We start from the raw sequence: 23,575 nt of genomic DNA on the forward strand, positions 1-23,575 counted from the left end.
ATGGTCAGGGGTCCCTTTAAAAGAGGGTTGGACAAATGCATGAAGGAGACAAATGCATAGGTTCTACTGCACTGTCAGAGGCAGTGCGAATCACAAGTGGGGCAAGTGCTGATGTGCTTTCGGGCTTCCCACAGGCAACACCCCACGTACCAAGGGAATGTGAAAGATTAGTCACTGGAACAAAACTGTATCTCTTATTCATGTGTTAGGGCCTGCTAGGCTCTTCCTTGACCCTCTTTCATCCCCCGTTCTCTGGAATTTTATCAGGCTAGGGTGGGGGTTGCATTTGCGCAAAGGTTAAGCAGACAAGGAAAAAATAGCCGCGCTGTTGACTTGAAACAAATCTTCTATTGAAAAACAGAGTTCTCCCCTCGACCCCACCCCCTTTTCCCCCAAGGGTACCCTTCGCCTCAGTATATGGGCAGTGCAGCTACTACTGACGGGGAGAGCACACCCAGCCTTGGAAAAGCCAGTGCTGCTAATTTTGGAAGCCATGCTATTGTACGGCTTTGTGGAATCCAAGGGGGGAGGGGGAGAGACTAGCCGCTTTTCTCTAAGGGAAACAATAGCAGAGCACAGCTGGTGCCCTCCCTCTGCCTTTCCCTCCTCCACTCTCGGGCATTTTTGAAAGGGAGCGGGAATGCTTTTGAGAGCGCGCCAGTGGTCCGACTGGCATAGGAAACAAAAGCAGGAAATTCTGTTCCCCCGTAGATAGTGTCTCGGCAAAGATTACAAAGCTACAAACAGTCAAACACAAGAGAGAAGGCCGGGGGCTGGGAGGGGGGCAGGTGGCGGGCAGGGAGGACAGGCGGGAGCAAAAAGGCTATAGTAGAATGGAATTCACTCTGAAGAAAACGTTTATAAATACATTCCAGGGCCAACCCGGTGGCCATGACGTGTGCTCACATTCCTGCACGTGCCAAAAACCTCCTCGGTCCAGCCGCTGCTGGGTGACCTCAGTCATGTGGGCAGGTATCCCCAGAGCCCCACCACAAAGCCAGAAAAAAATCCATTATCCAGGCACCATGATAAAGCAGCAAATCTGCTCCCCTCCAGCTGCTTTATGTTGCTCATTTCTTCCTTTCCACAGGGGAGAAAAGAGCAGGATTCTATAAATGAGACAGGGCAGCTCTAACTGCACTATGAATCATGGAAGGCTATAGGTTTTTCTAGTACAGAAACTGATGCAGTTCCCAGACTCCTGGAGACCTTTGCCCTAATCTAAAAGAAACACAGTGTGGGGTTTGTTTCTGTGTGTGTTGTTGTTTTTAAGTGCTAATAATAATTCTGGAGGGAAAGGAGAAATCTTGTTAAAAATAAAACAGAGCTATTCCTTAGCTAGCTGAGCCTTGAGGGCATTTCTTAATGTTCCTTTGCACCTCCTGTATCCACTTCACGCCTGCCACACCCTTGCAGTCACATCCCAGCTTGCGTGTGAGTCCAGGTTTAAACTACGGTAGCCTTAAATGCATTTTGACCTAAGAGCGGTGCCTACTTATGCAGAATTGAAAGTAATCATAATGCATGTGGAGCTATACTAACCACGTCTACTCAGACTTAACAGAATTCAATGGGACTTGCTCCCAGATAAGTGAGGTTAAGACAACAAACTTATTCAGAAGTGAATGCCTCCGAGTTCAGTAGGGCTCTCCCCTCCACATAAGAGTGCTTAGAACTGCAGCCTTCTCTGCCTGTATGCAAGATAGCACTTCATTAATCCTAGCAGTTACCTTTTGTAGAAGCCCAGCTTTATAATTCACAGATTACTGATTAGAAAAGTGAGGCAGGTCACATCCGCACCATGCATATAAAACACATGGCTTCCCCCAAAGAATCATGGGAACTGTAGTTTGTTGGGGTGCTGGGAATTGCAGCTGTGCGAGGGGTACACTACAGTTCCCAGGGTTCTTTGAGGGAAGCCACTTGCTTTAAATGTGTGGTATGGATATGATCATGATCAGGAGCAGTTGCTGGAAACTGAAGGAGTGGGTGAGGGCTCTTGCACTTGGCTCTTGTTTGTGGGCTTCCCACAGGTTGGCCACTGTGAGAACAGGTTGCTAGACTAGATGGGTCAGTGACCTGATCCAGTAGGCTCTTCTTACGTTCTGCTAAATACTTGGGTTTCCTAAGGCCCTTCTAGCAAGTCCACAGCTGAGGCTAATTTTAAATTTAAGGTTTCTTGGCTCACAGCTCATGCTCTTGGCCGCTCTCCTACAGCAGCTATGAAGGCATGGAAGAGGAAGAGACAGGCAATGAAAAGAAAGAAAAAAGAAAGAGAGAGAGAGAGAGAGAGAGAGAGAGAGAGCATGCCGGGTGGAGGTGGCATCTGTGTGGCATTTGTTCAAAGGAGCCATATAGCAACAGCTATATTTGTTAAGTCTGCATGAGCCATATTTTATTCAATAGGTTACATGTTAAGCTGTGTTTCAAAATGTTTATCTCTAAGAGAGGTATGTTTTATTACACTTGCCGCCCTATTAAACGTTTCCTTCATCTAGATTTGCCTTTGGCAATTCCTAGTGAATACCGTTGAGCTAAAGTTTCTCAGAAAACAGAAGGAGGGGGGAGGAAGAGAAGAGTTCAGCAGCTAGGAGCCAGGACTCCTCTGCTGTTACATGCCACAATATTTCCATGTATACAGTCATCATGCAAAGTAAGTTCCCAGAGGATTTTTCTTTCTTTCTTTCCTTTTTTATTTTTTGCAACTGTGCTAATCCTTTAGCAAAGGGCAGCTTCAAACATTACATAATTTACAGGTATGCTGCATTGGCACCATACATATGTGAGAGCTTCATGCATTTTTACTGCCAAGCGCACATGTGGGAGGGAGCTGTGATGGGTCCCCACTCCCCACCTCTCATACACTGGGAGTACCTTGGGCAGGTAGCCATCTCACATGAGGTACATGAGGTATAATGGGCTGAAAAGGGCATATATCCCATAGCGCCCTAGGTCCGGTTCCACCTCCTGCTCAGACTTGTCTGCCAGCAGTGGAGCTGTCTCCTCTTCTGCTTTCCATATAGATTGTGCTGTAACTAGCATAATCTCCCTAGAGTTCCCAGGCTTCTTGCAGGACTTCCAGCTGGTAGAATTACATTCCTGCCACTATGGCAAGGGGGCTGCAGCTCATCCTCACTTGTGGCTCTGGACTGGAGGAATGCATGGCTCTATGAAAGGGCCACACATGTATTCCTGTTTGATTTCTTTAACCACTTGAGATGATGGACAAGCAGGATGAGGAAGCAGTGTCTGGATCAGTTGCATGGAAGGTAAGACTATGATCCCAGACATTTATTTGCCCATAAACTCAACCTTTCCAATTTTTGGCCCATGAACCCAACCTTAGGGGAAGGGCCAGTGGTAGAGAACATGCCTTGCATGCAGAAGCTCCCAAATTCAATCCCCAGCAACTCCAAATAGGAGATCCTCCTATTATATAATATATTATATTATATGTGGAGCTAATAAATGCATATGCATGCCACAAGTTATCTTATCAACCTTCTGTGAGATTTCACTGAGCCCAAACAGAAACAAAACGACCTGAGTCATAAGCCAGCTTCCTATGTCCCCCATTTTTGTTGTTTCCATCATGCACATTACCTAGGAGATCCACTGGGCATAGACCAGATGCCCAGGGCAGAGATGTTAGCAGGGTACATGACTGTCCTGTGGATAAGTTGCCACACCCTCATTTTGTGAGCTGTGTGGAAAGGGATTCAGCAACCCAGATGGAGTTAGCAGTCTTAAATTAAGGTAGTGTAAATGACCTACAGACACACTGGGGAAAAAATGTGAGCAGGAATTGGGAAGATGCATGGGATAGTCTTGTCCTCCCGTTCACCAACACATTTTGCAGTCTATTCACCCTCACACATTTGGTGGGAATGGAAGGGGCTCGGACTGTGGCCACAACAGATGTGAGCAGGATGGCTTGATCTGAATGCCCTTATTTGTACACAAAACAATATTCTACAACACAACGTATTTCTTATCTGGAGTGAGTGCCCGCAGTGGCACCTTGTTGGGTGATATATACATTTGTTCTTGTCTTACTGTTGTTTTTGACTGGGGTTTAAGGAAGAGAAGCATTCAGTGTTGAGGAGATTTACCTACGGAGTCTATCCGAAGGGCCTGCTGAAGGTCTCTGATGGAGCGCAATGAGCTGTCACTCAGCAATTCATATATCTCTTCAGGGATGGGGTCTCCCTGCCAAACAATAAAGAGAAAGAGAGAGAATAACTGTTAGGGTACTATAGGTGCCATGTGCTAGTTTTGTACCAGCTACTTCACATGTATCACAGAGAGAGGGATGACAAGACAAAATGTGCACAAGATTGTTCTAAACGGTGGAATCAGAAACCTCAGAGGGTCCAGCATCCATGAAAAAAATCCCTCTCTTTCTACAGTGTGATACTTGATGACTTGTACAATCACATGCCAGTGAATTCTGAGCAGTCTGTTAACAGGCAAATCATCTGGAAAAGCTTTTTGCAGTGCCATCCTATGCATGTACATGAAAGTCCAATTGTGTTCAGGGGAGCTTACTCTCTTGTAAGTAAGATCCATTTTCCAGCCTTAATGTACACCTTTTCTAGTGTCTTTCAAAGGAAAAACCTTATTACGCCCCACTTGCTATCAAGTTAACTGTCTGAAGATGTTCTCCAGGTGCTTTTTTTCAACCCTTGCTGATTTTATAGTGTTGACCCAGTATATGGAGGCTATGAGAACTGTTAAAACTTAAAGCGCAGAAACGGATGTTGACTTTTCTTTGACAGCTTGATTTCTTCTTTTTGCTTCAAACAAACCATGAGTTTATAAACAAGGTTTGCTCTTGGTTTGCCACTCATTGTTTGCCTGGGAGGAACAAAACACATGCCCAGGTTTGTAACACCAAATGAAACCATAGCTCAATGTAGCACGGGAGGAGTGCGGTCGCCATAGTCTTTGACCTTGAAACTTGCATTTTGTTTGTTCATGCGAAGCCATAGTTTGGTTTAGCATTACATATGAACTGGGCGATTATTCTCACATGCAACAGCCTATGAGAGTTTCTACATATTGGATCTGCATATAGAACAGATATGTTCTGTAGAACAAATGTTATGTGTGGGGCAGACACCAATCAGCATATGGGTCACATTCACAACTTGAGATAATTCACATAGCACAAAACGGAAATCCCCATGAGGCCAACATGAGATATGCTAATTTTGTACTTTGTGTATTCAGTAACTTTGCAGCAGGCATTAGGCAAGAAGGAGATTAAGCAGGGGATGGACACGGGCAATTGATCTAGGTTTTCAAGGAGAGATTACCTACATTGATCCAATATTCAGTTACAATTGCGCCAAGTGTTTGCCAAGATGTTGTTACACACACATACACACACAAAAATCTCCAGGGCAGACTTTTGGAATCCATGAGTTGAAACACAAGTAAAGTTATGATGAATGGGGGGCAATTCAGCCCCTTCCCCCCAATATTTGTGTGTACATGTAGCCTCTTCAAATACACTGGACACAATTCACCATGAGGTTCTCCTGCACAAGCTTAAACTGAAATGAACAGGAGCTATGCAAGAACATGGAAGTGCTTTTCACTGGGTCCCATTAATTTCAGTTAGGGCTTGTATTGGTGGATTGTGGCCATTGTGAAATAAAACACTCTGGGTTGTATCTGATTTAAGCCATATTCAGAATGGACCCATTGAAATGAATAGATTTTTTGTTATGACTAGCTTATTCCAGTGTTTCTACTCTGAGTATCATTCAGTCAGATATAACTCTCTGTATCCATAGAAACTTGCCAGACCATTAATCACTCAGGTCTGTACATTAACTGGCAGCAGCTATCCAAAGTTTCAGACAGCTGTCTTTTTGGGAATTGATCCCAAGACCTTTTGCATGAGATGCCTGTGCTTTTCCATTGAACTGCACTCTTTTCTTTTCGCTATCAAAGTAACAGTTTTTCATTACAATATGCAGTAAATTAATTGCAAACCTTTATTAAATGATAGGGTCATCCAGGCTCCCCCTCCCCGCTTTTCAATATATAATCCCCCTAAAGTTAAAAGCCCAACCCAGGCTGCCTAATATTGCATCAGCTCTAGTTAAAGCCTAACTGCAGAAACAATAAGGAAAAATACTGCTCCATAAATGTTTTTTCATGGCTCATTGTGCTCCCTATTGTCTTTTGTGACCGGGGGGGGGGGGAGGGTTTGTGCTACAACTGTTGAACTGGGATGTGAAGTGCAAGGTTTTGTTGCTGCAGCCTGGAGGGACATACCATGTGGATTAAACAGATTTTGCACAGTACTTTGCGGTTCAAAATTGAACTCCACAGAATCATGAACTACAACAATTATATGGTGTTTATTTGGATACATCCATATTCCCAGCCCAAGACTACCGGTACTTTCCCATGGCTTGCCTGTATGATCAGGGATACATATAACATCAAGTTTGGAAGAGAACAGAAATCAGGTATATCAGGCATGATCCTTCACAGACCTATTCCAACTTCACAGAGACCAGAAGTATTCCAAATAACAATCCTGGATCAACAAACACTTGTTTGCATGTGCAAAGTACCCCAGGGTCTTTCACCAACATTGAACTTTACACTTCTCTATGCTACACAAGTATGCGCACATGCACACACACAACTTCTGACCACATTCAAGTCATGGTTGGATTGCCAACCATTTGAGACTGCATATTCTTCTGTGTACCAGAGTTATGCAGACGGCACTATTATGCAGCTTTAAGGTGCAACAGAAGTATGTTAAGGGGTTCACATTAACTGGAAGGGTGGGTGGGAGGTTTCCCTCTTTTCAGTGCGATCAGGGGTCTTTTGGTCAACAGTGACAGCAGACGCTCCAGAAAAGGGAACTTTTTAAAAAAGCAATGAGTTTGAAAAAGGATCAGGTACTATTGAGATACTATCAAAACCGGTGTGGTGTAGCAGTTTGAAAGCACACCAGTGCAAGTAGATAAATAGGTACTGTTGCATCAGGAAGGTAAACGACGCTTCCGTGCGCTCACGTTTCTGCTGCAGTGTCCCATTGCACCAGAAGCGGTTTAGTCATGCTGGCCACATGACCCAGAAAGCTGTCTGTGGACAAACACCAGCTCCCTCGGACTGAAAAGCAATATGAGCTTTTCATAGTCGCCTTTGACTGGACTTAACCGTCCAAGGGTCACTTACCTTTTATTTACCTAGCAGAGTGTTGAACTAGGGCCTGGGAGATCAGGGATCAAATCCCCACACAACCATGAAAAATGACACCACACACACACACACACACACACAAAACAACAAGTATATGGCAGGCTGACACACAAGGTTATGGGGGACGACCACTGCCTGAACAACTTAGGAGATATTTTGACCCTAGGACTAGGAAGCTTTGTAATGATGAAGAGATAATGAACATGTATATATTTTTTGGATTATGCTAGTAAGTTGGACAATTTGCAGCATATTTGTGGGTTTGTTTGTGTTATCTATATCTGCAGGAGGATCATGGTAATGAAGTACCAGCCCTCACCCAGGGAGTAAGGTACTGAGAATTTTCTGTAGGAAATCTCTGGTCCTGTGGAAAAGCCCACAGTTCCTAAGATTCCCCAGGGGAAAGGGAATAACTGTTAAGCCAGTTGGCAGTGGGGCAGATATGTCCAGAGAACACACATCTCCCTCCAGAATCAGTAGCTGGGGGAAATAGCATGAGTGATGTCGTGTGAAATACTGCACATCCTGCTCTCGACACCCCAAGAACTGTACTGGTGTGCTTAACCAGGGAAAAGAGATAAACAGAAACATGTAGAAAGTGTTGCACCTGCCAGGAAAAGCAGTTGTGACTTAATAGAGCAATTACTTGGATGACTCTGGCGCTTCCTGATACTTAATACATGGAATATAGAACTTTATTTTAAACTCAGGAACCTCCGAGACATGAGCAAATGCTGAAGGGCTACTGAGAAGTGCAATATGCTCCTGTGAGAACAGGGGAGGAAGGAAAATTGGATGGATGTTTATGGATCAAAGCTCTACTGGAGGAATTGCAAAAGAAGATCATGAGAGGCCAACATGCAAAAGAACTGATTACATGAATTAGAGCTCCACTCCCTGTTCAGAGAGGTGGGTTTAGGTGCCAAGTTTTTCTTGTCAGAGATGTTATCAGTAGGACCAAAGCATGTCAACACACCCAGCTTGTAAAGTACATTATCCTCTGTCTCACAGAGGGGCTTGGGCCACAAAGACTCTTTATTCTCTCTTTGGATCAGTTCTGAAGGCTGAAGCTCTATGAACACTTGTTTAGCAAAAAGTACCATTGAGCTCAGGGACGCAGGTGGCGCTGTGGGTTAAAGCCTCAGCGCCTAGGACTTGCCGATGGAAAGGTCGGCGGTTCGAATCCCTGCGGCGGGGTGCGTTCCCGCTGCTCTGTCCCAGCGCCTGCCAACCTAGCAGTTCGAAAGCACCTCCGGGTGCAAGTAGATAAATAGGGACCGCTTACCAGCGGGAAGGTAAACGGCGTTTCCGTGTGCGGCTCTGGCTCGCCAGAGCAGCGATGTCACGCTGGCCACGTGACCCGGAAGTGTCTCCGGACAGCGCTGGCCCCTGGCCTCTTAAGTGAGATGGGCGCACAACCCCAGAGTCTGTCAAGACTGGCCCGTACGGGCAGGGGTACCTTTACCTTTACCTACCATTGAGCTCAGGTGTACTCTCCCAGGAAACATGATTCGGGTTGGGCTGCAAGAGTGTGCGTCTGCACAGAAGGGCTCCACGTGTGAATTAAGGTGCTTCTTTTACTGCTTTCTACACTTATCAACAGGAAACTGGTTTATTTCAAACTGTCCCAGTAAGCTGATGTCACAGAGCTGTTTAGAAGAGGCGCTGTGGGCAGGCAATTATACATACAGGTTCCAGACTAGCAGACATTCATAAGCCTGATAAGGAAAGGTGCCCAGTGCAAACAATGAACAATCCACTCATGCACATGAGTCTGTGAATTAGCTAGGAGAAAGGTGGAATGGCAACAAGGAGGCAGAGCCTGTCCATGAGCCAATCAGGATAGCTGGAGTTACCTTTCTTCTCTGCTTTTGGAAAGGTATATGCCCAGAACAGGTTAATGATCTCCTTTTAACTGCTCTGTGGATCAAAGAAGACTCTTGCCTGGCTGGCTATCAAGTGCCCCAGGGCTGGCCTTGCATTGCTGCAAGGCTGCAAATTCCTAGCCCAGCGATTTTTATATCTCTTTGTCTGCCTTGCCTTCCCTTCTTACGGTTTCCCCAGTGGACAGTATGTACTGGCAGGCACAGCCTTATTATGGTCGCTAGTCACAAGGCAGCAGCCACACAGCCAGTACAAGAGCGCGCACACACACTTTTTCAACAGCGGCTCATGGACTTTGCTTGTGAGGGCTGGGCTGGACAGAAGACAATGCCAGGAACCAGATGCGGAGCGTGTGTTCTACAACCCAAGGTAGTCCCTGCAGTAAACTTCTTGATCTGAGCATTTGAGCCAGGGATGAAGTCTTGAAAGAGGGTTTCTGTTCTGCTGCCCTGGTTAGAGCATCAGGCAGTGCTGGTCCAAGCCATTCTGCTGTCTGAAGCAAAGCCCACACGCCCCCAAGCCATGCTGAAGGCAACACTTTGAAAAGTCTTACTGCACCATTTGGACACCAGTTCCCGCCTTCATCTATCTCTCCTTTCTCCCTCTCCCTTCCACCACAGTGCTTGGCTTCCCTAAGCCACCCCCTAACAACACTCCAAATTCAGACTTTAAAATATTATAAAGTCTGCATTGGGGGTGTTGTCAGTGGGTGGCTCAGGGAGGCTGAGCACTGGGTCTTTTGGATCTGGACCCCAGCTTTTCTGCCTCTTTCCTTCCCTTAAAAAACAACAACCATGGGCCTGCCTAGAATTATGCTGCCTATACTTTCACCGGCCCACATCTTCTATTCACTGCTCCCTCCCAAAGCATATCTGTCTCCCTTGAAGCTTGCCAGAGACACTGGCCAGCACTGATGCCTGCCATTCTGCTTTCCCATTGCCAGCACCATTCATCAGCCTCCTTAAATTCAGCAACCATGTGCCTGCTGCTGCCTGCATCACCTCACCTAGCAAAAGAGAACAGTGGCACAGGAAGTTTTAGGAGTGCATCTGAAGTGTTTTTCCTGGTCCTACCTGGAGATGTTTGGGACCTTAGACCTTCTGCATGCAAAACAAATGCTGTACCACTGAGCTGCCTCTGCAACCCTTGACAATGGTGCTTACCAGAAGTAGATCACTTCACCCTCCTTCATGGCAAGACCGGCCCTTACAGCAGGCCAGACTCTTAGTATTGATCTTTATCCAGGCCAATCCCAAAGTTTGCAATGTCTGCCAATCACAGGGGACACATTGCATATTCCCTTCTGTTTCTCAAGAGGACTCTGGAGCCATGCACTTTTGGACTGCTTAGCAGCTAAGTTCCAAATTTGGACAATTTTCCTTCCCTCTTTGTTGCCAACTAATCTGTGCAATTCAGTCCTATCTAAAATCATAATCAGAGATTATCTTGGTTTCCCAAGTTCTAAAAGAGTCACATAGTTTTGGATTATTTCAACCACTTCTGTTCTACAACGTCTACTGGCCTTTTAGCCTTAAGAGTAGTTCTCCCCCCCCCCCCAAGGTGACTAGTACCCAAGGCCACCCAAAATATTTTGGCACTCAAGGCAAAAAATCTTCCAAGCATCTCCCTTCCTGTCAGTAAAATACAACAATAATACATTAAATTTGCTGCCTTTTCATGACATCCGAAATCAGCTGCCCAAGGCAGCTGCTTCATTCCGTCAAATAGTAGGGCCAGCACAGAATCACTTCCCCCCCCATCTTTGACATTTTTAGTGTCATGGACCATATATAATGAAGTCTGTGAAGGTAGGAATGGAGCAGGCAGCCAGTTTAGTACCCTGCAGGCATGATATAATAGACTGTGATCAAGGGAAGGTTTAGGAGCCACACCTTTTTTCCAAATCCATATGAATGTGGGAGTGCTGCAAAGTCCTGGGAAGTTCCCATGAAAAAAGGCAGGCATGAGCTATGCAGCTCTACAACGTTCCCCATAGCAGCCCCATTACAGCTCAGTAGTTCCTCGTGGTTATTCTGAGGTTCCGGCCGGAAATATATTTCATCCTGACATCATGGCCCCAAGGAAACAAAGATTGTGAAACTGGAGTCTGGGGGTGGTAGCAGAAGGAAGAACTTCTCAAGGCTCAGAGAGGAACACCAAGTACATTTCTGCGTTCTGTTTTATTTGAAAAGTCATTCTGAGTATCTAGAGTGTCAGGCCAGTGTCATGGAAGATGAGATTGAAAAGGACGCCTTCTGGTTTGCAAACTGCAGGGAAAAGCTCTAACACCTTCCCTTGCTCCCAGTTTGTTTCTTTTGTTCCATGAAATAAGAGCAATTCAAGGAACTCCTCCTGGCCCACCTCATTAAGGAACTGAAAGAGAGACAAAAGCCATACATGCCCTCTTGGCATTGGCTCCTCTCCTTCCTTAAGGCAGTTTAGTTCACCTCTAAACAGATCCAAGCTCCCAGCTTTGTAGTTCAACCTGTCCCTTGAGCTACTATATCTTCCTGCTATATTTTGGAAAGGAGTGGATTCTGTTTAAGCCAAAACATTTCCTTTCCTCATAGGAAACAAAATGATAGCGTGAAGTGAGTGGGAGGGGGAACCCTAAACTGACAATCTGGAAAATGTGATCCAGACAATGCCAGGTTGATACCCTCACTTTTGCCAACCTGACAGCCCACCCACAAGGTCCCAGCCGAGCTTTTGGAAACCTGTGCCTTACAAGTGATTAACTGCTGCAGCTCTGTGCTATACCAGGGTGGGGTGCATTCTGCACACCTGGAGGACTGGAAGAGCAAAGCAGCTTTTTAACTTTTTTTGAAGATGTTATTTCTCAAAATTGTGCTTGGGGTGGTGGTGGGGAAGCACCGTGACATTCCTCAGCATGGAGTAACATCAACGAGTCCCAGCAGAACCTAGCAAGAGATACACAAGATGACTTAACCCCCAAAGGCCATGGCTTCCGCATTTGGGGAAAATGCCTTTTAACCCTTCTGTTGCCACACCCAGCAATGGGTGGTCACCTCTGCGAACCTGGCAAACTATCTCCCTTTCATATGTCAGTGAAATCCTCTCTCTGAAGAAGTCTGTTCTTCATGAATAGAGAAATGCCATTTTAACGATGGCCTTGTAAAATAAGAATTCTTTCGTTTGGATTTTCTTTCTCTCTTGGTTCACCTTTGACATTTTAACCCTCGGTCCTCACCAACCAAGATAACCAGAGGACCTTTACTCCCAGCTATCCTTCATACAATGGCAGGTCTTCAGATAAATGCAAACTGGAGGGATTTCCCCCATCAGCATGATGCACTTTTGGTGAGTCCTAGAAACGTCATTCTCTCCTAGTCCCACACATCAGCTGATGGAGAGGAAGACAGAGGAAGACACACGTACACTCTGCTTTGCTGTTTCGGGTGCCGCCTCATCTGAGCAACCTTCACACACTCTTAATTGCTCTGGTACTTTGTCTGCTCCTCTAGCATACAGGGATTTCCTAGCAGGCAGGTGCTGTCCTCTGCAAGGGGATACATGTCTTGTCAGGGGATGGAATTTCTGCAACCTAATCCCAGATCCAAGTGACAATGCGTATGTGCGAGCATGTGCCTGTACGTGCCGGGGGATGAGTGCGCCAAGTAGGATTGGGCCAAATGGCACGGGGACACGTTTCCTTTCAATCCTAGATTACATGATCCATCAAGGAAAGACAAATGTTTACTGCTTTGGGAAGAAATACAACCGGCTGCGTCTATACAACCGCAGTGCAGCCCACATCTCCAACCGCTTCCCTTTATGGCCCGGATAACAATGGGACAGCTAGGGGAAGGAAGGCTTCACACCCACTCACTCCCTTTCCATCACATGGGGGCTGACTCTAATGAAGAAGGAGGATTTGTATCAGTTTGGTGGGAGTTTTAAAGAGAGGGGCTTTCCCACATCCACTACCTCACTTGAATCTATCCCAACAGACTCCTACTGAGGAGTCACTGGGTAAATTCTAAAGATTTTTGCATCCCCTCCTATCTTTGTAGGATTGTCAGTTGCTGTTTGTGCCATAGATGCAAAAACAGGGTGTGTTCTTAGGATTTATTGAGCCCAGTGCAAGGGAGTGGAGGAAAACATCCAAAACTGAACAACACTGAGCTGGCACAGACCTAGTCCCAGTACACCAGGGGTGGGGAACCTCGGGTCTGGGGTCAACTGCAGCCCTCCAGGCCACACCTTTCACTAGCCTTTCACTGCATGTTCCTCCAGTTCTTTTGCTTGGCTGGAATGTGTCTTTGAACTGTAATCATGCCCCTTGCTTGCCTGGATGAGGAGTTATACATGCAGATACCTCTGACTTTTGCATGACTGGATTGTAGCCTACTGTACAGAGCTAAGAGTCACAGGAAACTAGGCAGAGGGCCTTCTCAGTAGTGGCACCCAACCCGGGCAATGCCCTCACATCAAATGCAAACAGATAAACAACTACACAACTCTCCAAAGTCATTTCTATATGGGGAAGTTTTTAATGTTCAACATTTTACTGTGTTTTTATTATGTTCGAAGCTGCCCAGAGTGGCTGGGGCAGCCCAGGCAGATGGGCAGGCTAATAATAATAATTTGTTGCCACAGCCACCACTAACATGCACCTCCAAGAAGGTTGCCCATGAGAAAATGTGGCCTTCAGGCTGAAAAATGTTCTCTACCTATTCCCTGCAGAGCACTGAGTCAAATAAAAAAGTAGGGAATGTGGATGGCTAAGGTGTCACAGAAATAATTGGCTGATGAGTGAATGGATGGGAATTGGGCTACATTGGGAAAGGAGAGGTGCCGTGTTGGGGCTCTACAACCAATGTGCTGCCCCAGGATAGCTTGCAAAAGAAGTGTGGTAGATTGCAGGACATGCAGAGAAGCTGAAATAATGTAAAGTTGTTCTGTGATAGTAACGCTCCAGATGAGGACAGCAACGGAATGGGGCCTGCAGCATGCACTTGGTTCAGTGCAAGTTCACTTCATGGACTTCTCCAAGTAAGTCTATGATGCAGCAACCCAACTTTACCTTGTAGATGGAGCTAACCTGGTGCCCTACATATTTTGTTGGACTCCTGTTCTCATAATCCCTAGAGAGCATGGCAAAGGTCAGGGATAATGGGAGTCATTGTCCAACAACTTAGAGGACACCAAGTTGCGGAAGGCTGCCATTTGTTTAATTTAGAGGACAGCTTTTGAGTCATTCAGATATGGTGGTGGTCAAACCAATCCTAAATCATGTATATATAAATTGTGCATTTGGAAATAATGTGAAACAGATCTGAACATATTTGAGCTCTTGTCACATGATTGAAGCAACTGTGGCTATCTCTGCTCCAAGAAGCTGACTTGTGTACAAATTGTTTTATTATATTTATATCCCACATCTTCCTCTAAAGGAGACCACAATTTGTGTGTCTGAGCAAATGTGTTCTCCCTGAAGATTACCTGCAGGCATGTCTATGGGTTGCTCAGAGATCCATGTCTCGCCTTAATTTAGGTGAACCCTTGAAGTGAGTGGGCATCACACTATGCAAGCTTACAGTGTCAATGGTGTACTGATGATGTCTCAAAGACTTATTCTGCTCCATAGCAGACCCCATTCTGTTGGTGTATTCATTGCTATACCATGTTTCAATGACAACTGTATGCTCCTCAGGGGCAGAGACTGTGCCTTTACTTGCCTTCATTAACCATCCTGCATACTTTTGGATGCTTAAAGACAATATATTCATGGTGTTCACTTGCAGGTGTTTTGTCAGTTCATACATGTTTGCTTGAATAGGACAGGAATAGCCATGAAGCTTAATGAATGGTTCACACAGTGATTGTAAACAATAGTAGTATATGTATTGGCATAAAAAGGGGAGGCAACATTTTAAAGGTTTATTCTTCCCATTACTCTTTAGCCACAGTGGGACAAATTATCTCTTGCCATTAACTAACCTGGACATTTTTACTTAGATACCAACCTATAAAGCAAATAAATGAATAGCACTTATTATGTTTGTATTCAGATACAGAACTCTTTGGAATATATGCAATAGGAACTGGCCTCTGCTCACATTTTTTAAAGGAGAATTTATATCCACCATAGTTCACTGATAATGCAACATGTACATGTCATGCACTTTGATATCTATAACCTGAGATGAAAGTAGACTGCAAGAAGTAGCCTGGTTTACAGCAGACTATTCCCAAGCCAGAGAAGCAGATCTCTGCATGGTTTGAGAAAAAAAGTATAAAGGCAACTCTACATTTACGCAGGAGTTACGTTCCAAGGCACCGCATGTTTAAGTGAAATTGGTATATTTGAAACACCACAGGGGGAAACTTGCAAGCACCCTCTAAACTTCTAGAAACCCTTGAAAACCCCTTTTAAAAAACAGTAGCACTTATCAGACACCAAATTTCACCACAATCGCTCCCTCCAAACCTCCTTGCTGAAACACCAACTCTCCCCAGGTCTCAACAACTGGTGCAAGGGCTCCTGGGGTGGTATTGCTAGGTGCTGTTTTCGTGCCCTTTTGGGACTCTTTTAGGGCCATTTTTAAAGTCACTTCCAGGTTCGGGTGCATAAATTGGTTGTTGCCTGTACTATAGAATTGTCTAAATTACATCATCTCTTCATCGGTAGGATACAAAGGCAAGCTAACATTCTAACGAAGAAAATAAGGTAGCTTAAAACCCAATCCTATTCCATGGAACCCAATGGAGCTCTTCCTTTCTAAGTGTGGTCAGAATTGCAATTTTGGTGTAGTATATTATATCATTTTAAAAAATGTAATTACAACAAAATAAAATATACTGCACTAAACAAATGTTTATGATGGGTGTACAAAGAGATGCTGTAGGTTGGGGCTGTAAACTTGAAGCTACTCTTATTGCAGGGATACTGCAATACTGAAGCGGACACGGAGCAATGGTTCCAAACTACAAGAAAGAAGATTCCACCTAAACATTAGGAAGAACTTCCTGACAGTAAGAGCTGTTCAACAGTGGAATTTGCTGCCAAGGAGTGTGGTGGAGTCTCCTTCTTTGGAGGTCTTTAAGCAGAGGCTTGACAACCATATGTCAGGAGTGCTCTGATGGTGTTTCCTGCTTGGCAGGGGGTTGGACTCGATGGCCCTTGTGGTCTCTTCCAACTCTATGATTCTATGACTTCCCTGGAGTTACAGGTATAACTATACCAGTGCAATAATGCTGAAGCACTGTGTAGGTGTGTGAAGATTGACTTATTAATATACCATCCTTCCTCACTGGAGTTCAAGCCAGGATACATGGAGTTCACCCTTGCTGCTACTTTGTGACGAGGATAAATACTGACTAGCCCAAGGTCACTTAAAAGAACATCATGGCTCAAAGGGAACTTAACTTAGACCTTCTCAAATTTGAGCTCAAACCTTCTCAAATCCAAACCCAACTCTCTCCAGTACTGGCCTCCATTTATTTTTGCAGATACACCACAGGCAAAACCATCTTGCCAGGTAGAACCTTTTCCTACCCCCACACTTTCAAGCTGAGAAAAGCTTCACAAGTTGAATTTCTTCCATGACACTGTTGGAGTGCTGGAGCTTCTTTGGTGGGGTAGGGAACGAACTAAAAACCACCCAGATCGGCCTGAAAAGCAAAAATGAACACACCCACAAGCAGCAGGAGAGCAAGGAGAGGGAGGCTCACCCCTACCATTCCACAGAGGACTCTACCTTTTCGGTGTCATGAAAAGGAAGGAAATACCGGTAGTTAGTTATTATTGCTTGCTTGCTTTATCCTAAGAAATGCTGTTGGGGCATTTCCCCTTCTTGAGTATAATACGGGTGCCTATTTGTGTCACTTTGCTGTGCCACCTCAGGCAATTCCACACGTAAACCCCCCAGAAAATGCTAACTGCAATGTCACAAGGAGATGTCAAAATAGAAAAGTCAGATATTATTCGCAACTTATAAGATGCAAACCAAAATGTATAAAACCGTGCACCTCCGAAGGTCAATACTGAGCTCCTGTGAGGTATGTGCAAAAGGCCTAGCTGGACTCAGGATAGCACCAGCCCCATTGGCCTCAGGCAACAAAACGCCTTCGAGCCGAGGACAGCGGGAGAGCAAGGAGCGTGCAGGACACACGGGCGGGCCGCCCCGGCTACCGTTGCTTTGCGAAGACCTCCCCGTGCAGGGAAAGCCCTTCCCCTCCCGCGGCGTGTTGCTTTGGGTCGGGAAAGCGAAGAGGAGCCTGGCGTAGCAGGAGCGGGGCGCGCGCCGCCCTCCTCAGACAAAGGTGAGCTGCCGGCGCGCGCTCCTGATCCCCCCTCTTCTCGCGACCCCCTCGGGGCGGGATTGGCAGGCCCGGACGGCGGGGGGCGGGGGGGAGCGCGTGACGCGCCTCCTCCTCCTCCTCCCTCCCTCCCTCGCGCGCTCTCCCAGAGAGAACAAAAGGAGAATTCTTCGCGCAGGTTTGTGGGCACAACAACCTGAGGCTTGGCTGCTTCCCAAGCCTTGGCTCCCAAACGCCACACTCCTCCCCACCCCCTCCAGAGGAGCAGGCACTTAATGTTATTTACTTAAAATATAAAATGAGCGGCGCTGATAAGCCAAGCCCATCTGGGGTTGGGAAGCTGAGGCTGCAGCCCTGAAACGAAGAGGCGCGCCGTGGTGGCTTGGGAGGGAAGGCAACTCTGCCCATGCTCAGAGCTGCTTTTGTTTTCTGGTGTTTTGTTTTTTTCCGGAAGCTCTCAGGCGCTGCTTTCCTCAGCTGGTGAGCCTTGGCACAAGTTAAGCCCTGGTATGACCCCCCCTAACCCTTTTGACCCCCCCCTTTCCTGCTTCCTATTTGGAAAGGGCGGCATGGAACCGCGTCGAGTTTGCTGATGCTTGCCTGTGCCATGCTCCGGCTTCCTCTGCAAATACCATGACTGCAGGATTAGGACGCCCCCTGCTCCGAGTTCCTGCTGTTTTCCTTCTCCGGCTCCAGATCGAAGCAGTCCTGCCTCCCGGCAAGCGATGCATTCCCTTAACAACCTGCTGCGTGTTTCCAGGCCCCTCTGGATATATTACTCTGCACATGCTCGCTAAAACAAGGACCTTAAGTTACCTCGGTAGGTTGACTAACGAGCGCATGCTTGAGATCACAACAGCCTTGTGCCCTGCATTAATTAACCTGGAATATTTTACCGCGCTGGGTTCTTTTGTATTCACAACCGGAAACCTCACTTTGCCATTTATCCCGGAGGGTGAAACTGTTGAGAAAATCGAAGCCCATTTCTCTCTTGAGCTGTCCGGGTTCTGAGAGTGCTAAATGAGCCATACACCATCTCCAGGTGGTGGCCCTCAAAACAAAGCACTTGGGGTCCCACCTGGTGTAAAGCTGGTGTTTGTTCTGCATTGTCCAATGCATGGAATGTAGATCTGGTAGGCGTCTCTTCAAAGTGAAAATGAAATAAAGCAGCACTGGCCCTTTAAGAACCGCTCCCTAGCTCAAGTCTCTGCATTCCCTCTCTTTCCTCTTGGGCATTTCTTTGGAACTGATACAGGATCCCTCCTGCGGCAGTTTCCAACTTGGAACAGCTGGAAAACCGTGCCCTCCGCTAGTAAACCCCAGTTGGAATTCAGCTGCCAGCCAAAACTGCAATATCCAACTCCCTTTGGTCTGACCTCTTATCCTGGGAGAGAGAGAAATTCTCTGCGCTTTCCAATTCAGTCTGACTCCCCCAGGCAGTATGATAATATTCTGCAGACTCCTATAAACTACCAGAGACTTTCCCACCCTCATTGCAGCAGCAGGTACCTGGGCAGAATTCCCAGGTAGAAATGCCTGATTTCATCAAAGGCCTATCTCACTGATCCTCTGGGGCAATCTGATATGGTTTCTTTGTGGAAGAGCTGCTTTACCTTTGAGGAGCCTGTAAAAATCCCTAAGATGCCAATTCATGAGCCACCAAGGCAGAGGGGCTGGTACAGTGCACTGCAAATAAGAACTCTTACTTCCTAAAACTATTGGAGGGACTATCAAAACATTGGAACGATGATAAGTATTTATAGATGTGTGTTATCTTACATGGTAATATCAGTGATGGGACATAGAATGAACGGGATACTCTGAAGATTTGGTCTGCATAATCAGGGCTCTACAAAACCTAAACACCAGAGGGAAGGCAGTGAAGAGCAAGTTAGCTTTTCAAGCAGGTTGCTCAAGTAATTAAAAGTTTGCATGGAATGAAACCCACAAGCCTCCTTCAATAATACACTTTCTGTTTGTCTACTGATTAGATTAAGGCTGCAATTTAATTCACATCTGCTGAGGCATATATCAAACTGAATTTGTGGGAACTTTCAGGTAAACAGGCATAGGATTGTGCTGCAATGCTGTAATCCTAAACATTGCTTTCAACAAAGTATTTCTTAGCAAATAGGATTTCTTCCAATGAGGCTTTCTTTCAAGTAAAAGGAAGTTAGTTTCCTTGATCTTGGGGGGGACGGACCCCTCCATGCATTAAACACTTTTGTACACATACATTGCTGATAATCACCTATGCAGAGTGTTCTCCCTCATTTGCTTTCACACACTTATCACAAGTCTGAAGTTCACCAGGTAGGTGTTCCTTTCTCATTTCTTAAGGAAATACAATAAATTACTCACCTCGCTGCTGACAAGTGGCAGGTAGCAGAAACACACGAAGAGCACTCCGAAATTCATGCCGACTCCAATTCCCAGAAGTTCCAGACACATTGAAGGAGAGGTGGGTTATTTTTTAAGAAAAGAAAAGAAATAAGGTTCCTAGAGTTCAGGCACAGAGGTGAGAAAGGGATACAGTCTGTGGTATCATACACAGGGGGTCCTGCGCTTTCTCATTTCTCCTGTGCAAACGTTTGTTCTCCAAAAAAATAACATGCACTCTTACTTAGGTAAGATATCTCTGAAGGGCTCTGAGGAAAAAAATAATTACTTGTTACCTTTCTGCCGCCTCCTTAGGGGAGAGAAAGCATAGGTATGAACGTAGAAGGAATAAAATGGGGGAAATGTCCCCATCAAAACTTGCGCTTCCAGAGTTGGTCTCTTGCATACCCCATAACTTTTCTACGAGAAGTCTCTCAACATTTCCCTTGATTTGGCAGTCTGCATGAAATCAGGGTCTTTTTTTAAGGACAAAAGTGTCTGCTGGCAAAAGCAAAATTATTTGCAGTATTCCTTCAAAATCTTCTAAGCTTCGAAAGGTTAAAAACTTCCCTCATTCTTTCTTGTTTGACTTCTTGAAACAGTTCCCGCTCCCTTCGGTTTGAATCTCCTTTTTGCTGTTAAATTTCTGCTGGAGGCTTCTTTCCAAAGAGCACTGGTAGCTTTGGTCTGGTGAGAGTTTGAGGCTTGAGTTGTTATGTTTGCAGACAGGTGAAGAAATAGCTCTGGAGAAGCAGCCTCTCTCTGTGTGTTAAGTCTTGCTAAGTCTCCAGACTGGAATTGCTCCTGCTGATCTCTTGTATTCTTGTTGCAGCAAGAAAGAAAAAGGTAAGCTCTGGTGGGAGGAGAGACAGCACCAGGGAGAGAGCTAGCATGAATCTGGATTTTAGCCTGTGAGAAAATAAGGTGCTAGCAGTTCAGTTGTTCCTTCTTTTATAAGAGAAGAGCAAGAAAGGGGTGGAGACGGGTCTTGCAGGAACTCCTCTCTTGGCTGTGAATCAAAGAGAGAGGGGTGTGGAAATTCAGCACTCCAGATTTTTAAAAGATCTTCAATAACAAACACAGCAAATGTAGAACACCGTTGTTTTCAAAGAGGTGAATCTGACCTGGGAAAATTGTGATTAAGAGAGGGTGGGTAGCTCTCATCAGAACATGGTTGTGTTAAATGCTCTTGGCACCTAGTATTCTCTCTTGAAGCTGCTACTTTTTTTAAAAAAAGACAAGATTAATTTGTGTTCTTTCAGCCCTGCCACCTCAGTGGTTCTGAAGGAAGAGAGAATTTTTAATATCTTTGATCTGCATACTAATGGAGAAGAGAGCCAAAGAAATCTTTAAAAGTTGTTACAACAAGATCCCTGCAAAGGTTGGCACTTGGCATTACTTTCAGTGCTGGAAGGCAGTTTGTTGCATAGTAATTTCCACAATGTAATAAACATCCAAGCTTTGGAAAGTTGAGCCAGCAGATATTTGCTGAGGGAAGTAGGGGCAATTAGTTAATAGGTGAGAGCAAGACAGAGTCATCATTTTATTTTGAAATAATAACACCATTTCCCCCACTTAAACCAGGGCATGTTTAATGTTATATTTTCTCTACTCTAGTTGTGCATCCATGTATAGAAAAGTCGTACCAGTCACATCTCTTTAAATCTATACCCCATTTGGCAAAGCTTCAAGACCCTGCTCTGCTAATTCTGCGTCTCAGGCAAATGAAGTTGCCTTTTTACTGAGTCAGACCATTGGTCCATCTAGCTGAGCATTCTGTGCTCTGATTGGCAGTTGCTTCTCAAGCAAAGGTCTTTCCTAGCCCTACTGTTTAGAATCCTTGCCCACAGGAAAGGCTGAAGTGATGGTATTTGTGAGCACACAAGAAAGAGATTATGGGGCAGGTCTGGTCCTTTCCACCAAGAGATGACCCCACAAGGAAATGCAGCCCCCAACAGGTTGCCTAAAGTGCTCGTCTAGATTTTTCCACCCAGACATGCCTTTGATTGAACTGGGACCTTCCACATACCAAGTGTAGGGGCCCCATTGAGCTGTGGCCCCACCGCATGTGAGACCTAGAGTGGTGATGGCTATTTTCTGACACCTGTTTGAAAACAGTTGTTTTCAGAGCAGACCTCATCTACACATAACTTCCATGATTACAGTGTAATGCCTACATTAGGTGATCAAGGTAGGAATTCAAAGTGGGAAGGTCAAAGGCTGATTAAGGTCAAGGAGAGTAAGGACATTGGAGAGACAGAAGAAGAATATGCAGTGGCAAAATCAGATGTTTATCACCCACAGTCAGAGGCACTAGTCTGAACACTTTCTGTATGTTCAGCCACCCCCGGCTCAGCACACTTGAGCAAATGCAATCACATAGCTTCTGACTGAGCCAGGGGTTTCCTGCAGGTTATTGCCATTTCAGGGGTGGTCTAGTGCACGTCCCATATGTGGAATTTGCACTATGTTGTGCATGCATAAACATAAACACAAACACACAAAGGATCCTGCAGCTGGGGAGGGGCACAGTGTCAGTGCTGCAGGGGATCAGTTGGAAGCCACATGCATCTGTGGTGGTTGCTGCCAGCCACTTCATTTCTCTTTTAAAGCAGAATCATTCCTTGTCCTGCCATTCCCCCCCTTCTGAGGACCACCTCTTGAGTCTTTAACATGCCTTGCCTTGCAGAAGTTTTCTAGGCTTTGCACAAATGGCCCATGAGACTGAGTGATGGGGAACCTGTGGTGCTCCAGATGTTTGACCACAACACCCCTCACTCCTGGCCACAATTTCTCCATTCTTGATGTAAAGCCACCTTGTGGCTCTTTGGGGCGATCCTTTGCCCTGGTGTTGAGTTGTGTACACATTACTGGCTCAAAACACAGTGAAGTCATTACCCCTGCCCTCCGTGCTTCAAATCACATTTCCACATCATCATATGGAACAGTACGATTGGATGAGTTTCCAAGTCGCTGTCTGTGCACACCAGTGAGTAGAGGAGGGGGGTGGATGTCTACAAATGGCTTATGTTTTCAAACTGAATCAAAGCTGGGGGGGGGGGGTACATCAGAAAGCAGTATTTCTCAAGACACTACAGGATTGATGTGGATTGGGGCTCAAGTCTGTGCACATGGCTTCAGAAACCAGCAACTGGAGTGCACTGGGTGCAGAGTAATCAGGAGTGTGTGCACAGCCTTAGTGTTTGAGTGCTTTTTTGCAGAAAAAGTTGGGTAAGATGCTATCTTGACACAGGTGCAGGAGACAAGGGGTCATGATTACAGCTGCCCTTGCTTTGAGGAAACCTCACTGTAAGCGTAGGGGGTTGCTCCCACACTTCCCTTTGTCCCTTGAGTCATTTCACTGCTATCATTTCTTCACCCCTGTTGGGGTTGATGTAATCAAGGATTCAACAAGGAAGTATTTTTTGCTGGGAGGAAATGGGTTATGTGGTGGTTGCAGGGAGGGTTGGGGGGGGGGGAGTTTAGTCCAAGAGTGCCTCCTCAGTTCGGTTTTAAATAAAAGCACCATAAAGCTATATAGATGTACCAACATCCTCTTAGCCAGAAAAGCCCACACGTACCCTATCCAGACAGCTCACACATGTTATAGAATGACACAGCTACCTCATTCTCTTTTTCTGTCACAGAGATATAGTCAGACACATGTTGGATTATAGAGCATGGTCTAATTTCAGCTTTATACCTCTGGGATTTAGAAATACTTTACAGTGCAAAAATTAAGCAGAGCACAGACATCTCATGCTAAAGCTGACAGCCTGCCTCTGTATCAGCT

At 45.7% G+C, this 23,575-nt stretch overlaps 1 protein-coding gene across 4 annotated transcripts in view; it reads right to left on the reverse strand.

Moving 5' to 3' along the window:
* The window catches only part of PDGFB (platelet derived growth factor subunit B), a 48,313-nt gene that overhangs the window by 12,302 nt on the left and 12,436 nt on the right, over nt 1-23,575 (reverse strand). For 3 of the 4 annotated variants that reach the window (XM_079994604.1, XM_079994603.1, XM_079994602.1), the window contains exons 2-3: nt 19,765-20,791; nt 4,113-4,209 (exon numbers count right to left, since the gene is read on the reverse strand). In XM_079994604.1, coding sequence (XP_079850730.1) covers nt 4,113-4,209; nt 19,765-19,854 — 187 coding nt within the window. In that variant the 5' untranslated portion in view covers nt 19,855-20,791. The remainder of the gene's footprint in view (nt 1-4,112; nt 4,210-19,764; nt 20,792-23,575) is intronic. The other variant, XM_079994605.1, reaches the window with a different exon arrangement.

This window comes from Podarcis cretensis (assembly GCF_951804945.1).
Source record: "Podarcis cretensis genome assembly, chromosome: 10".
In the NCBI taxonomy this organism is placed as follows: domain Eukaryota; kingdom Metazoa; phylum Chordata; class Lepidosauria; order Squamata; family Lacertidae; genus Podarcis; species Podarcis cretensis.